The following is a 14,684-nucleotide window of genomic DNA, read 5'->3' on the forward strand; positions in this document are numbered from 1 at the left end:
AAGCTCATACTATCCTAGCTAGAATCTTTTCAAAGTATAACTTTTGCTAATTTTAGTCAAACTTTGTTTCTCATATATATTTTTTTCTTTAAATAATAAATTATAAAGAAAATATAATTAAGATATTAGTGTAGACAGGCTAGCTGGTACATGCTTATAAGTAGACTTGAAATGGACAAAACTCGAAAACATACAAAGTTATGAGCCTATACATGGGAAATAGAACATGATTTTTTTATTTTTTTATATTTTTGTCAATCTTCATAAAAGTTGATAATATATTTTGTAAACATGCTAGCTGGGGCTAACCTTGGAAAAAGAGAAATTCCAAAATATAAAGGAACAATAGTCGAAATGAAAAGAAGATAGAGGAAACCGACTGTAATTCAAATGCTATTTATAGAACGATGCGATACGAATTTAGATGTTAAAGTTTATATTTTGTATAATAATTTTAAATTATATGTTGTTTCGTATATCTTCGTAAGTTGATTTCATAGAAAATACACTATATGCTATATATATTATTTTTGTTAAAGGAAAATATTTTTTAAAAATAATCCTTAATTAATTTTAAATATAATTATTTTTAAATAACTTTCGATCGTTATAAATATATCATATTAAAACAAATATAATACGTAAATAGGATTTAGGTGAATTGAGGGGACAAAGAGGGTTGGGTGGGTGGGGACAAGACTACATGGCTGGACACATTTTTGTAAATCTCGAAATCAATTATTGTTGCCACTCCATTCAGTTCCTTAACATGTGACTTCCTGTCTGGTTCCTTAGGACCGGTCAGGTGTTACTCGTCGATAAGGTATAAAATATAATAATTTTGAGATATAATATAAAATTATTTTATTAGAAATATCAGGTAAATAATAAAATTTATGTTACTATTTATATTACAGTGATCAAATAAGTTAATTATATACTCTGAAATTAGTTATTGCCAATCAAAGGATACTTTATAATGCTATCTATTGATTCAAAAATAGTATTTCCCTATTCAACAATAATTGTTCACTATTGATTTAACATATTTTTTAAGAAATTATAAATAAAATGGTACTTTATACCCCTTTTCGGTTTGTGCAATCTCTATGATAAAGTATGAGAAATCCAATGCAAATTACGAGGGATTAAAGTTGATTGGACTATAGTAGATGATAATGCAAAAAACCAATGTACAAATTTGAGTTGAGTTTTATGATCACTCAATTTCTATTATAATTATTTTAGAAAGTCATTTATTTTGTTTTAAAAAATATGACTTTCTCAATTAATATAAATTAGGTAAATGACAAGTTATTAATGGTGACTTTTTGTCTACTAGATGCATAGAGATCCATGGTTAGATAAACAATAATGTAACTTAAACCAAATGGAACAAACATGTTCATCGTCCACCAACTCTTTTAACTAATACTCCTTCCGTCTTATTTTATATGATGATATTTAATTGTTATGAAATTTAATAAAAAATAATAATTAAACATAAAATGGTCTTTATCACGACATAGAAACATACTTAACTATGTAAGTTAAATTTGATAATGTCATTTAGATATGGGGCAACGTACCTAACTTAGGTTAGGTGAAAAGAATAAAAAATCGAAGACAAATCAAACAGATCTTTTATTTTCATTACCAAATAGAGAATTAAGTGAACAGAAGACCCACCTGGTACAACTGTGTTTTACGTGTATTCGATATTTATGTCAAATTAAAAAAAAAACTTTGTGACGTATGCATTATTAAATAAACTTTAAGCATTAATTATTGTTAAATAACATGTATTTCAAAATCGATCCTCCTCAATGCCTGCTCATCCAATGAGAATGGAATGACAATTTTAGCCCAAACAATGCAATTAATTCTTCAATAATGATCTTACAGGAAAATCCATGTTCAACTATTGTACATCAAGAGAACATCATTATTTTCAGATAAATGTAAATCTTGTAATGAATTTGAGTCCAAGAAGAAAAATGTTTTTTTTCTATAAAACTTACAAGGTTTTCCCTTTTCAATCAAAATAACAACCATACTTCTATCAGTTTTCTTAGAACCCCTCAACTGATAGTATTACAAAGTTTAGAATGATCTTGGTTTCATCACAATGGTGGAATGCTTCAAAATGTGGAGACTGAACTGTCCACCTTTCTCCGAGGTGTCGAGCTTCGACTGCCCTGGAGGAGGCAACATCTCAAAGTTCTGCACCAAACGTCCAATGGTGATGCCAAGAATTGGCAATGCAAGGATAATTCCGGGGCAACTCCTCCTGCCAACACCGAAAGGAAGAAATCTGAAGTCGTTGCCATTGGCTTCAACGTGTTTCTCCTCTTCCAAGAACCTCTCAGGTCTGAACTCTTCAGGTTTCTTCCAGTGGGCGGGGTTGTTAGCTAGCCACCAAGCGTTAACTAAGATTTTGCTCTCAGCTGGAATATCGTATCCAGCAAGCTTTGCATCATGAAGGTTCATGTGTGGGACTAAAAGAGGAATTGCCATCCGGAGTCTAAGAGTCTCCTTGATCACAGCCTGAAGGTATGGAAGCTTGGGCATGTCTGGCTCACTCACTTGCACTCCTGGTCCAAGAACTGTATCAATCTCGTCTCGGAGTTTCTTTTGGATGTGAGGGTGGTTGACTAGTTCCGCGATACCCCACTCAATTGACCACAATGTTGTTTCGATTGCTGTTCATGACAAGAATTAAGCATATCAGCTGAATAATCAACTAACCAAGAAGTTTATGAACAGATATAAACAACTAAACGTGCTTCAACGATTCTAAATGCTAGTTTTATTCGAGATCGTCCTCATCAAAGCTCAGAGGTAATTCCAAGATCTACAATTAGTGAGTTCAAAATGAGTATGATTTCTTCATATATATATAAGAGATCCTTCTTTGATATGCATGCACTACAGACCAAAAGCAGTGAGTTCAGTAAAACTCAGAAACCTGCGTAAATCCATTTTTGTTGATCTTTTAGTTCATTACTCCACTATCATGATCATAATTAACATGAATTGTCGTCACAAGTCATTACTCAAGGAAAGTTAGATGCCTTGAAATGTGCACCAACAACCCTGCTCTACCTAACCCTCACCAAGAAATTGGCAAGTACACCAACCATATCAAACTGTTACCTATCCACTTATTTGGAACTTCTCACCTACTACCTCTAATTAAATAACAGAATAAATCGGAAAAGGGATCCATCAGGCTTTCGGCATTCCGGAAACTTCCCCACTGCTGCCCCTCAAAGGAATCTGGGCCATGTATCAGTCCTAGTGCAGTTAATCATCCTCTAAGACCAGCTATTCATCATCCCCGTGCAAAGTGATTGTCTCACTAACTAGCTGACCACACGCGAGCCCCTTGGGTGGATTCTTCCTTTTCTTTAGCAATTGTTTCAGTTGCTGTTCCCCACCCAAATGCATTCACTTATAAATTACTTTTCTTAGTTTCTGACTAGGATGATTAAAAATCATGTAACAACTGATAATAAGTTACTTAAACTTTGGTGCAAATCCAAATACCGTACAAAAACAAAATATGTGGAGGTTGACATTGTTATTCTTGGTTTACCAGTCAAACACACCATTCTGTTACTCTTATCCAAAAGGAACTCACAAGGATAGATACCAAACCAAGTATTGTTAAAAAGTTATTTTTCAACATTTTCACAAGGAGAATCCCATACTTTAAACCAAACTAGAACAAAGTATATCGAGAGTCATTTTGAAACATACCAGCAACATTAATGTTCTCAACAATGTAAAGAACGTTATCCTCGTTGATCTCTCCTTTCTGTTGAGCATCAAGAATGTGATCAATGGCACATTTTAGAGCATTGCTGTCCATGCTCTTGGTATTGGCAAGTTTCCTGCACAAAGCAATAAAAATGTTACAAACTAATCATAACTCAAAGCACTTCATCTAGCCAGACCTTACAGCATTAGGAATTTCCAACACTTCACCATGTGGTAAAGGGGGCGTTTGGTTTCTGCAAATCCTTTCAAAAGCTCTAATTATTCTAGTCAAAATCTAGTAAGAAAATGGTCCGTAAGCTTAATTCAAGCTCAAAAGCTAGCTCAATTGCTCAAGATCATATGAAGAGTTCAATTACACCATCCAAAACCAAATGGGACTTCCAACACCCTGCACACACAGACCTACCATCTAGAGCATAGACAACACATATAGGACTCAACATTGGGTAAACAAAGAATTAGAATAGCTTGGCTCAAATACCATGATAAGAAAGTATAAGATATAGAGCCTAACTAAACCCGAAAGTTATCTCATCACCCCTCATATAGAATTGTCCCAAGTCATATAGAAGTCCAGTCACACCATCTCTCATTGATGCAGGACTGAGTAAAGTTTGGTTCTTTACATTGATCCTATATCCTAGACAATAAAAACAACACTTTGTGATGTGATCCCCACATTCAAAGATCTTTACCAACAAAACACCTACTTTATAAAAGAGACTGAGTAAAGATTGGTTCTTTACATTGATCCTATGTCCTACACATTTACATCAAGAGAATAAAACTAGGGAAAATCAATAACTGAGCATAAAGGACATAAAGTGAAGTGAACTTACTTTCTTTCATCAACAAAGTAGTCTTTGAATAGTTTCAACCTCTTCTCCTTAACCTCCTTACAAATCTTCAAGTAACCCCTCAAGAAAGGCCTCAAAATTGGGATAAAATCACCATAGTTGTACTCAAAGCTCTGAGCCAATCTACTCCTCTCACCATTCAAAGCCCTAAGCTTAACAAAAAGGGGATCATCTTCACTCTCAAATCTCCTATCAAACATAATCCTAAACATGTTATTATACATCATAAGCTGCAATCTTTTCCTCAAAACAATCCCATTTGTAGCAGATTCAGGGTTTTTCTTCACATCCTCAACTACACTGGCAGCCTCAGACTCCCACCCACCTCTATACTGCTGCACCACCTTATTAGTAAAAAAGGGTACAGTCATAATCCTCCTCATTTTCCTCCAGTGCTCACCATACACTGTAAAAACCATATCTTGACCCTTCCCTGTAAAAATATCAAAAACAACATTTCTTGTTCTTGAACCAAATTCAACCCCTTGTGTGTGTAAAACTTCTTTAGCTAATTCAGGAGATGACACAACAGCTAAGTTCCTTTGCCCCATTCTAAGCAAGAACACATCACCAAATTTTTTAGCATACTCAGTAAGGTTTCTATGGTTCAAATCATCACCAACTTGAAGCCAATTCCCAAAAATTGGAACTGGAATTGGACCTGGGGGTAGTTTAAATCGCTTGGAGCGAAGTTTAGAGATAATAATAGCGATTAAAATGGCAAAGAAAAGACCTATTAAGGTCTTCTCCAGTAAGAGAAGATCCATTTTTTTGACAATAAATGTGTGTTGTTTTTGAGCGAAGTTAAAAGAAAAGAAATGTTTTGATACTGAATGAGAAAAAACTGAGTATTTATAGAGGAGAAAGATGGGGGTTAGGTGAAGAGTTAACGGCGTTAAGTTTAACGGGTGGTAGATGGGGTTAGGTAGAGGAAAGAGAGAGGGGGTGGGGTGGGTTGGTGGAGCTCATAAAAAGACTTTTGCTAAGTGCATACATCATTTAATGTTTGATTAATTTAATTATCAAGATAAGATTGAATTTAGGAATTACCTAATTATTATATGTATAAATAAATTATAATTTGCATAAAAGGAAAATAATCTCACTAAGATTTTATATAATTAATTTATAAATTCAATGTATTATTATTTTAATTCTATTTGAGCATGATTTGAAATTGAAATTTTATTTGAATATGTAGTTTCTGATATGTCTTCTTTCAATTTCTCACTATTTTCTCAAGTTCTTGTGTTGGATTTGACACATGACACAGGTTAAATTTATCGGTTAAGATTTAATTGATCAAAGAAAATTCCTAATAATAGTTTAGATAATAAATCACCTATCTACCTATTTTTATGACAATATTTTTTATTTGTATGATATTTCAAACTCTTAAACATACATAATTTTACAAAAAAAAACTTAGGGTATTTAAAAAATCAATACCTAAACGATTCTTTTATCATTGTCTATCTACGTCAAGCCTTCAAAAATTACGGGAGTAGGAAATAACTTGATTATTTTTAAAAACAATAAGTATTATAAATTATTTTATTTTTAATTTATTTAATAAAAACGACAAGTAAAATAAACGATAGAAAATATCTTGACCAAAACAAGGGACAAAGCTAGTACAAAATCTAATGAATTCGTCATTGACATTCAGTTTCTTTAAATTGAGTGAAAAAATTGGCCTTCTTTTGATAAGTTTATACGGAAATAAAAATATAAGTTTCACCATCCAAAATTTAAAAGATACATACTCAATTTTCAATTATTTTTAAATTGAGTGAATCAATTGAATTTCTCATTCAAGTGTATCAAAAGAGACGAATTGTCACCATCCAAAACTTAAAAAGGATTTGTCATCGACATTCAAAAAACCTTTTAATTTTGAGTGTTTTTTTAAGCTATATAATTTATGTAATATAATTTTATTGATATAAAACTTAAATTATTTATTTGATATTTATGATTCAAAATAGTTTATGATTATTTCTTGGCAATCCATCATTTCATTAAGGATTAAAATAAAATTTTAAAATTCAATTGCTTTCAATTATAGTGAATTCACATTCTTTTTTAGATAAATTAAAAATCTTTAACATCTTTCAAGTGATTGTTTTTCAACTCTAACATTACAAGTAAAATTGTGGCAAATGTGTTATACACGCACCATTTCATTGTCGTATCAGCGTCACCTCATTGCCACATCAAAAACTACTCAAATTTTGAGTTTTTTTTTAAAATTTGTTTTGTTTTTTTTATTTAAACAATTTTAGAAAGGTAAAAATAGAAAAAAATTGAGGATTAATTCAAAATTATAAAAATAAAGTCAAGCTCTAACAGATTCAAAACTAGAAAACACATTCAATTTTTAAAACACATTATCAAAATAAATAAATAATACAAATAAAATAAGTAATTTAAGATGAAAAAATTATAAATTTTTTAATTAAAAAAAGTTTCAAGTTCATCGTAATCAATAAACCCTTCCATAAGTAAGATCTTGAAGCAACAATTAGTTAGATTTTTTCATTTTTTCTTATTCATCACTTCTAAGAATAAGCTAGACTAATTTGAAATGAAGTAACAGGTACGGTGTTTCGAAGAAGAAGAAAGACGATGGCGGAGAGGGAAGCTTGAAGAAGAAGAAAGATGGGTGGCAGTGAGATTTGAAATACGAGAAAGAGGGGTGCGGGTGGGGGGTTCGAAGAACGAAAAGGGTAGGATTGTTGGTGGATAAAGGTGATGGGGTGTGAGATGGAAGATGAAACCTTATTGGTTGGAAAGAAAAAAAAATGCCTATTTATTTTTTATTTTTAATTTTCACTCACTTTTAAATTTTTTATTTACCACATTAGTTATTTGGGTGAATGTTAATTCACTTGAAATGAGATTAGGAAGTAAGTAATTATTATAAAATTAAAGTATAAAGTAAATTTAACGAAATTTTTTAAAGAATATTTGTATATTTTCTCTATTTAGATGCTTAATTATGACTTATTTTCTATTATTAAACACACGATAAAATGTTTGTATTAGTTACTTTCGATTGAAAAATATTTATCCGTATTCACAAACGTCTATTGAATACTTGAATTAATCACATGTCATTTTTAATTCTACATTGCAATCTCAATTGAAAGCAATCTTTGAATTTTTTTAAAATATTTTTTGGTCAGAAAAGATAAATTATTTTATTAATTAAATAATAATAATTTTAGTACTAGGGGTGAAGACTTGGTCCTGCGCTTAGGAACCAGAAATATTAGCGTCTATTTTGCCTTCTCCCTTTCAAAATTTGAATCGTCGAAAATGTTTCATAAAAATATATTATCATGTGTTTAAATGCTTGATTAAAAATTTGAAACAAATTATAGTTTGAGTATTTAAATAAATTTTTACTTCCAAATTTAGAAAGTTATCGATACATTGATGGTGATTAGTCTTCACTAGAGAGCCATGGTTAGATGAATAATTATGTAATTTAACCAATGGTAATAGGAGACGTTGAGACATCAATATCGTTCTTTTATAAAGTACCACAACAATGTAATACCTAACAAGATTAGTTTATTTTAATAATGTTCAATTAAAAATTAGGTAAAGAATAAATAAGATTTAAATGCACACATTTAATTTCATAGACCTGATCAAATCGACTGTGGACCAAGAGACACCAACTACTTTAACATATTCAATGTTGCATTATATTTAAGTTAAGTGAACTCATATTATAACACATTTAATTATACGATTAAGTAGCATGTATTTACATACTAAATCGATTATTTGATGAATAATAAATAACTATAATTTGGTGTAAATACAGTAACTTCAGCCTCCCTACCCCTTCCTCAATGTAAGCAAAGAAATTAGTAGGTGATCGAAAAGTGTCGTGATAATATAAGAAATCAACTCGTAAGTAATTTTCGTCAAAATAATGCAATTGTCAGAAAGCCAAATTACCATTGTACATCATATAGGTAAAACTTATAATGAATCTAGTCTAATAAGACTTTTATGAAAAACATAAAAGAGAAGAAAATTTTCTGAACAAACAAACAACAGTCATAATTAACTGATAGTATTACAAAGTTTAGAAAGATCTTGGTTTCATCACAATGGTGGAATGCTTCAAAATGTGGAGACTGAACTGTCCACCTTTCTCCGAGGTGTCGAGCTTCGACTGCCCTGGAGGAGGCAACATCTCAAAGTTCTGCACCAAACGTCCAATGGTGATGCCAAGAATTGGCAATGCAAGGATAATTCCGGGGCAACTCCTCCTGCCAACACCGAAAGGAAGAAATCTGAAGTCGTTGCCATTGGCTTCAACGTGTTTCTCCTCTTCCAAGAACCTCTCAGGTCTGAACTCTTCAGGTTTCTTCCAGTGGGCGGGGTTGTTAGCTAGCCACCAAGCGTTAACTAAGATTTTGCTCTCAGCTGGAATATCGTATCCAGCAAGCTTTGCATCATGAAGGTTCATGTGTGGGACTAAAAGAGGAATTGCCATCCGGAGTCTAAGAGTCTCCTTGATCACAGCCTGAAGGTATGGAAGCTTGGGCATGTCTGGCTCACTCACTTGCACTCCTGGTCCAAGAACTGTATCAATCTCGTCTCGGAGTTTCTTTTGGATGTGAGGGTGGTTGACTAGTTCCGCGATACCCCACTCAATTGACCACAATGTTGTTTCGATTGCTGTTCATGACAAGAATTAAGCATATCAGCTGAATAATCAACTAACCAAGAAGTTTATATGAACAAACAAGACATGTTTCAATGGTTCTCGATGGTAGGACATGTGACTTCTCAAGTTTAAGACCTCATCAAAGCTCACGTATTACTTACTACAAGGCGATACAATCAATAAAACAACTTTAGGAAGAGGCATTTCCAAGATCTACCACTAGTGAGTTCAGAATGTGTGTGATCTCATTACAAATGTATATATAATGAACTCATTTTTCATATGTATGCACACTTTGAACCAAAAGTAATGAATTCAGTAAAACCCAAATAACCCGATTGTATCCAACTTTGTTTGGAACTTTAACTCTTATAGTAGTATAAGATTTGTGGTACTTATTTCCCCTTCAATCTTGGAAACTACATGTTCTACTTGTATGTAAACATAACATCTTATTCACCACAAGAAATTGGTATGTGGTAGCCCCCAGGGCCCAGGCACCAACCAGTCCTTGTCATCATTAAAGCAGTTAAATCTTGGGGCCCTTATTTGGTAACTCTCAACTACTACTTTTGAGAAAAAATATATAAATTTGGAATTGGATTTTCATTCACTTATAAATTACCTTATACTAACCAGGATGCAATCACTTAAACCAAACTAGAACAAATTATACTCTAGAGAATCAAATATATGTTATTTCTAAACATACCAGCAACATTAATGTTCTCAACGATGTAAAGAACGTTATCCTCGTTGATCTCTCCCTTCTGTTGAGCTTCAAGAATGTGATCAATTGCACATTTTAGAGCATTGCTGTCCATACTCTTGGTATTTGCAAGCTTCCTGTGTAAAGCAATAAAAATGTTACAAACTAAAACACAAGGTCCACCATCAAAAGCTACCTAATAGTACCTCAAAGCACTTTAACTATCACTCAATCATACATGATTCTTAGTGGCCAATTCTGGAATTCAACTAAAAATTTGATAAACATCAAAAAGTTATCAACTTTTTTACTCCAAATCACTCACTATTCTTGCCACTGCAAGCTAGGGCACTGTAGGCCACCGTTACGACAAACCTCTAATTGCCACAGGAGAATTGCAAACAGCCAATTTTTGAAATATCAATTATCACTTTGAAAACAGAAAACTTTTAAAATTTAACCATCGGGTCAAATGGACCTACTATTCTGAAATGTAATGCCAACTAGTACTTCCTTTTCTTTTCCGATTTGATCCATACTGTTCCAAGATTTAGTCAAACACCCCTTACAACTAAACTAAACTAATAAATAAAACTGATATGATCAAATTGAGCATAAATGGATTAACAAGAGAAAAAAAAGTGAACTTACTTTCTTTCATCAACAAAGTAGTCTTTGAATAGCTTCAACCTCTTCTCCTTAACCTCCTTACAAATCTTCAAGTAACCCCTCAAGAAAGGCCTCAAAATTGGGATAAAATCACCATAGTTGTACTCAAAGCTCTGTGCCAATCTACTCCTCTCACCATTCAAAGCCCTAAGCTTAACAAAAAGGGGATCATCTTCACTCTCAAATCTCCTATCAAACATAATCCTAAACATGTTATTATACATCATAAGCTGCAATCTTTTCCTCAAAACAATCCCATTTGTAGCAGATTCAGGGTTTTTCTTCACATCCTCAACTACACTGGCAGCCTCAGACTCCCACCCCCCTCTATACTGCTGCACAACTTTGTTAGTGAAAAAGGGTACAGTCATAATCCTCCTCATTTTCCTCCAGTGCTCACCATACACTGTAAAAACCATATCTTGACCCTTCCCTGTAAAAATATCAAAAACAACATTTCTTGTTCTTGAACCAAATTCAACCCCTTGTGTGTGTAAAACTTCTTTAGCTAATTCAGGGGATGACACAACAGCTAAGTTCCTTTGCCCCATTCTTAGCAAGAACACATCACCAAATTTTTTAGCATACTCAGTAAGGTTTCTATGGTTCAAATCATCACCAACTTGAAGCCAATTCCCAAAAATTGGAACTGGAATTGGACCTGGGGGTAGTTTGAATCGCTTGGAACGAAGTTTAGAGATGATAATAGCGATTAAAATGGCAAAGAAAAGACCTATTAAGGTCTTCTCCAGCAAGAGAAGATCCATTTTTTTTTTGAGTTCTTTTGATGAAAAATGGGTATTTTTGTACTGCTGAAGCTTCATGAATGTTAAATGTGAGGATTTATAGGAGGGAAACAGAGGAGTTAGGTGAAGAGAGTTAACGGCGTTAAGTTTAACGGCGTGAGAAAATGGATGGTGGATGGGGTTAGGTAGGTAGAGGAAAGAGAGATGAATGAGGGCGTGTGTTTGGTGAAGAAGAAGAATTCACTAGATCCATATAACATTAATATTGGTTAAACTTTTTTTTTTTTTTTGGGTGAGATTGAATTATGGCGGTTTCTTATCATATAATATAGTCATTTTTATGTTATTAAAATAATATATAACTCAAAAAATAATTGAATTAATGTAATAGGTGATATTTCATGAGAGTGATCGGGATTAGATTCTCCTTTTATGATCTTTTAGTAGAGCTAACCACATATGATTTATCTAATTCACTTAACATCTTATTTGATTTGCTAGTCTTTTTTGCAACTCGATATTATATTTATTTTAGAGCACGATTAAATTTGAATACATGTCGAACAACTTCACATTATTAGGAGGTAAAACATTGAATTAAGATGACTCTAAGGATATTCAAATTCAAGACATTTGATTTAGGGCGAAAAAAAATTTACCACTCAAATGATAAAGGAGATATATAAAACGGAAAAAAAATGTCGAAGGGGTCAAATCACCTTAGGTTATCGAAGAGTTGTTTGGTGCTCTCGTTACTGGACTTAACCCAACACCTTACGGCACGAGTTAACAATACTCATGCACCACCTATACCCGCACTCCGAATGACACCCCTCTCTTTCGAGAGGATTGCAACATGTCAAGCTTTGATAAGATTTTTTACTTTTCATTGAACCCATTCACATGCTCCAATCGCTTGTGCGGGTTCCCATCGACTCTTTTGAGATGCATTACGTCATGTACTTCGTTAAACTTCAACCACAATAGTTGATTTACAAGTTACTGTATATATAAATGAATTTACGCGCTATATTTAAAAAAAACTAATGATTATGAAATTTTCAAATAATTCTATACTAACAAAATATTATTGTGAGAATTAAATAGTTTGTTTTTTTTAAATTTGATTTCGTAACATAATTTGCAAATGTTGATTTTTGTATTTTTAATTAATAGTAATATCTTATAATATTTCAAAATTAACTCTTTTTATTTTTTATTTTAGAGTAGTATAAAAGAGAGATAATGGTAGTATGGTACCAGGTCATGTGATAACAAATCATTCATGATCCCTCTAAGTCGTTCGATAATATTAGATTAATTGAATTTTAAATCATCCAGTATCAAATCAGCAAATGGAAGCCACCTCATTATTGACAAAATAATTGAAATGCACGTAGTGATTATCGTATAATAATCTTTCTATTTTCTCTGAAAATATTTAAACGATCACTATAAAATATTGAATAAGAATAATAATACGATAAATGAATACATGAAACAAATAATTTAATCATGTCTACAATTTGCAATTTATTTATTCTTTTGAAGTAGTCTAAGTACTGTATTTTAATCAGTCACAGTAGATTTAAAATTTTAGTGATCTGATATTATAATTTACCAACTAATTAGTTACTTAAAATACTAATAAAGTTGCTATCTGTAACTTAGTTGGTGAGGTCTGTAACTCCAATAATTGATTAGTAAAATAATTAATCATGATTAGGTTGAAGTTTTCATTTATTTTTTTTCAAGTGATTATGACTTGAACAATTCAAACAAGTAATTGTAATCAACAAATAACTTATTTTTAGAAGTCTATGCCAAGCACGTAAGTATTATTTATCTAAAATAACAAATTTAATCATATACTTGGTTCTAAACATGTTTAGAACAAATCCATTAAATTATTTCAGATTCTCATACTCCAAAAAATCTGCCCATATATTTGGCTAATTTTTTTTTTGCTCGAAAAAACATTAGAAAAATAATGCTTGAAAAAGGTTATTTACTTATTTATTATTTTTAATTAATGAATTAAGGATTAGGAGTATTCTTCGTCAGCATATTTCTATGCCAAATATAGTTTTGGTATATATTTTTATGTTTTATCCTTTAGAGATTTTTGTATTTGACTGCTTTATATAGGTAAAAAATGATATAAAAGCGCAATAGATATCATAATAATTTATAATTTGAAATATAAAAATAAATTATTTAACTTTTGAAATTTTATCTATACAATATAAAGTGGAATGAAGGGAGTAATATATATTATGTAAAATTACATAAAATATATTACTGTAAATCACAATAATTAACAATTTAAATATTTAAAATTTTTATAAAAAATAGTTGACTTTTGATTCACATAAATTAGGATTAAAAAATAATATATATTATGTGAATATAGTTAAAATGCATTATAAGTTAGAATAAAAAATAACTTAATATATATATTCAAAAACATATAAAATTATTTAAATCTCAAATTCTAATTGTCAGTGTCATAAGTTACAATAAATAATAACTTAATATATATATTTAAAAACATTTAAAGTTATTTAAATCTCAAATTCTAATTGTCAGTGTCATATAGAAATAACATATATTAGTATATAAAAATCATGTAAAATATACCATCAATAATCATAGTGATAATTAACCATTTGAATTCAAAATCTCTTGAATTTTGAACCTTCTTAACCTATTGGCAAACTCCTAATTCTAGGTTCAAAATTATATGTACTTATTAAATTTTTAACTTAACAAGAAATTTTGCTAGTTTAGACGCTAATTATTTAAATATATATTAAATTGTTAATTTTTAATATCATGAATTTTATCTAATTTTGTGGCATTAGATAATATATCTTAAAATATAAGAGTTAAATTAGGTGTAATTTGTTATAGATACATAACATTCAAGTAGATATGCATGTATCAAGGATATATAAACAAATTCGGTCTGCAACCTTGAAATCTCGTTAGTTTAGGTGTTAAATAATTAGAGACACTTTAATTTATTATGAATGTTACAGGATTATGGTGCAGTAAGATACATCCAGAATTCGGATACATGTGTCTCAGATGCATGATGCCAAAATTAGGTGTAATTGTTCAAGATACATTGCATCTAATTGGAGTCGCATTTATTTGAAATACATAGACAAATATCTCTCGCCTTTCTTGTTTCTCACTCGTCTCGTTTGACACTCTCCTATGAG

At 31.3% G+C, this 14,684-nt stretch overlaps 2 protein-coding genes across 2 annotated transcripts; both read right to left on the bottom strand.

Moving 5' to 3' along the window:
* Positions 1–1,859: 1,859 nt before the first annotated feature.
* On the bottom strand, positions 1,860–5,520 carry LOC101244196 (trans-cinnamate 4-monooxygenase C4H2). Its single transcript, XM_069299501.1, has 3 exons — positions 4,623–5,520; positions 3,763–3,896; positions 1,860–2,702 (listed from the first exon to the last, which is right to left on the bottom strand). The coding sequence occupies exons 1-3, from the start codon at positions 5,405–5,407 to the stop codon at positions 2,104–2,106; spliced, it is 1,518 nt and encodes a 505-aa protein (XP_069155602.1). The 5' UTR covers positions 5,408–5,520; the 3' UTR covers positions 1,860–2,103.
* Positions 5,521–8,575: 3,055 nt separating this feature from the next.
* On the bottom strand, positions 8,576–11,752 carry LOC101244496 (trans-cinnamate 4-monooxygenase C4H2). The gene is made up of 3 exons (XM_069298854.1): positions 10,694–11,752; positions 10,046–10,179; positions 8,576–9,344 (listed from the first exon to the last, which is right to left on the bottom strand). The coding sequence occupies exons 1-3, from the start codon at positions 11,533–11,535 to the stop codon at positions 8,746–8,748; spliced, it is 1,575 nt and encodes a 524-aa protein (XP_069154955.1). The 5' UTR covers positions 11,536–11,752; the 3' UTR covers positions 8,576–8,745.
* Positions 11,753–14,684: the final 2,932 nt, after the last annotated feature.

The sequence above is a fragment of the Solanum lycopersicum genome, chromosome 6, assembly GCF_036512215.1.
Source record: "Solanum lycopersicum chromosome 6, SLM_r2.1".
NCBI classification, from domain to species: Eukaryota; Viridiplantae; Streptophyta; class Magnoliopsida; order Solanales; family Solanaceae; genus Solanum; species Solanum lycopersicum.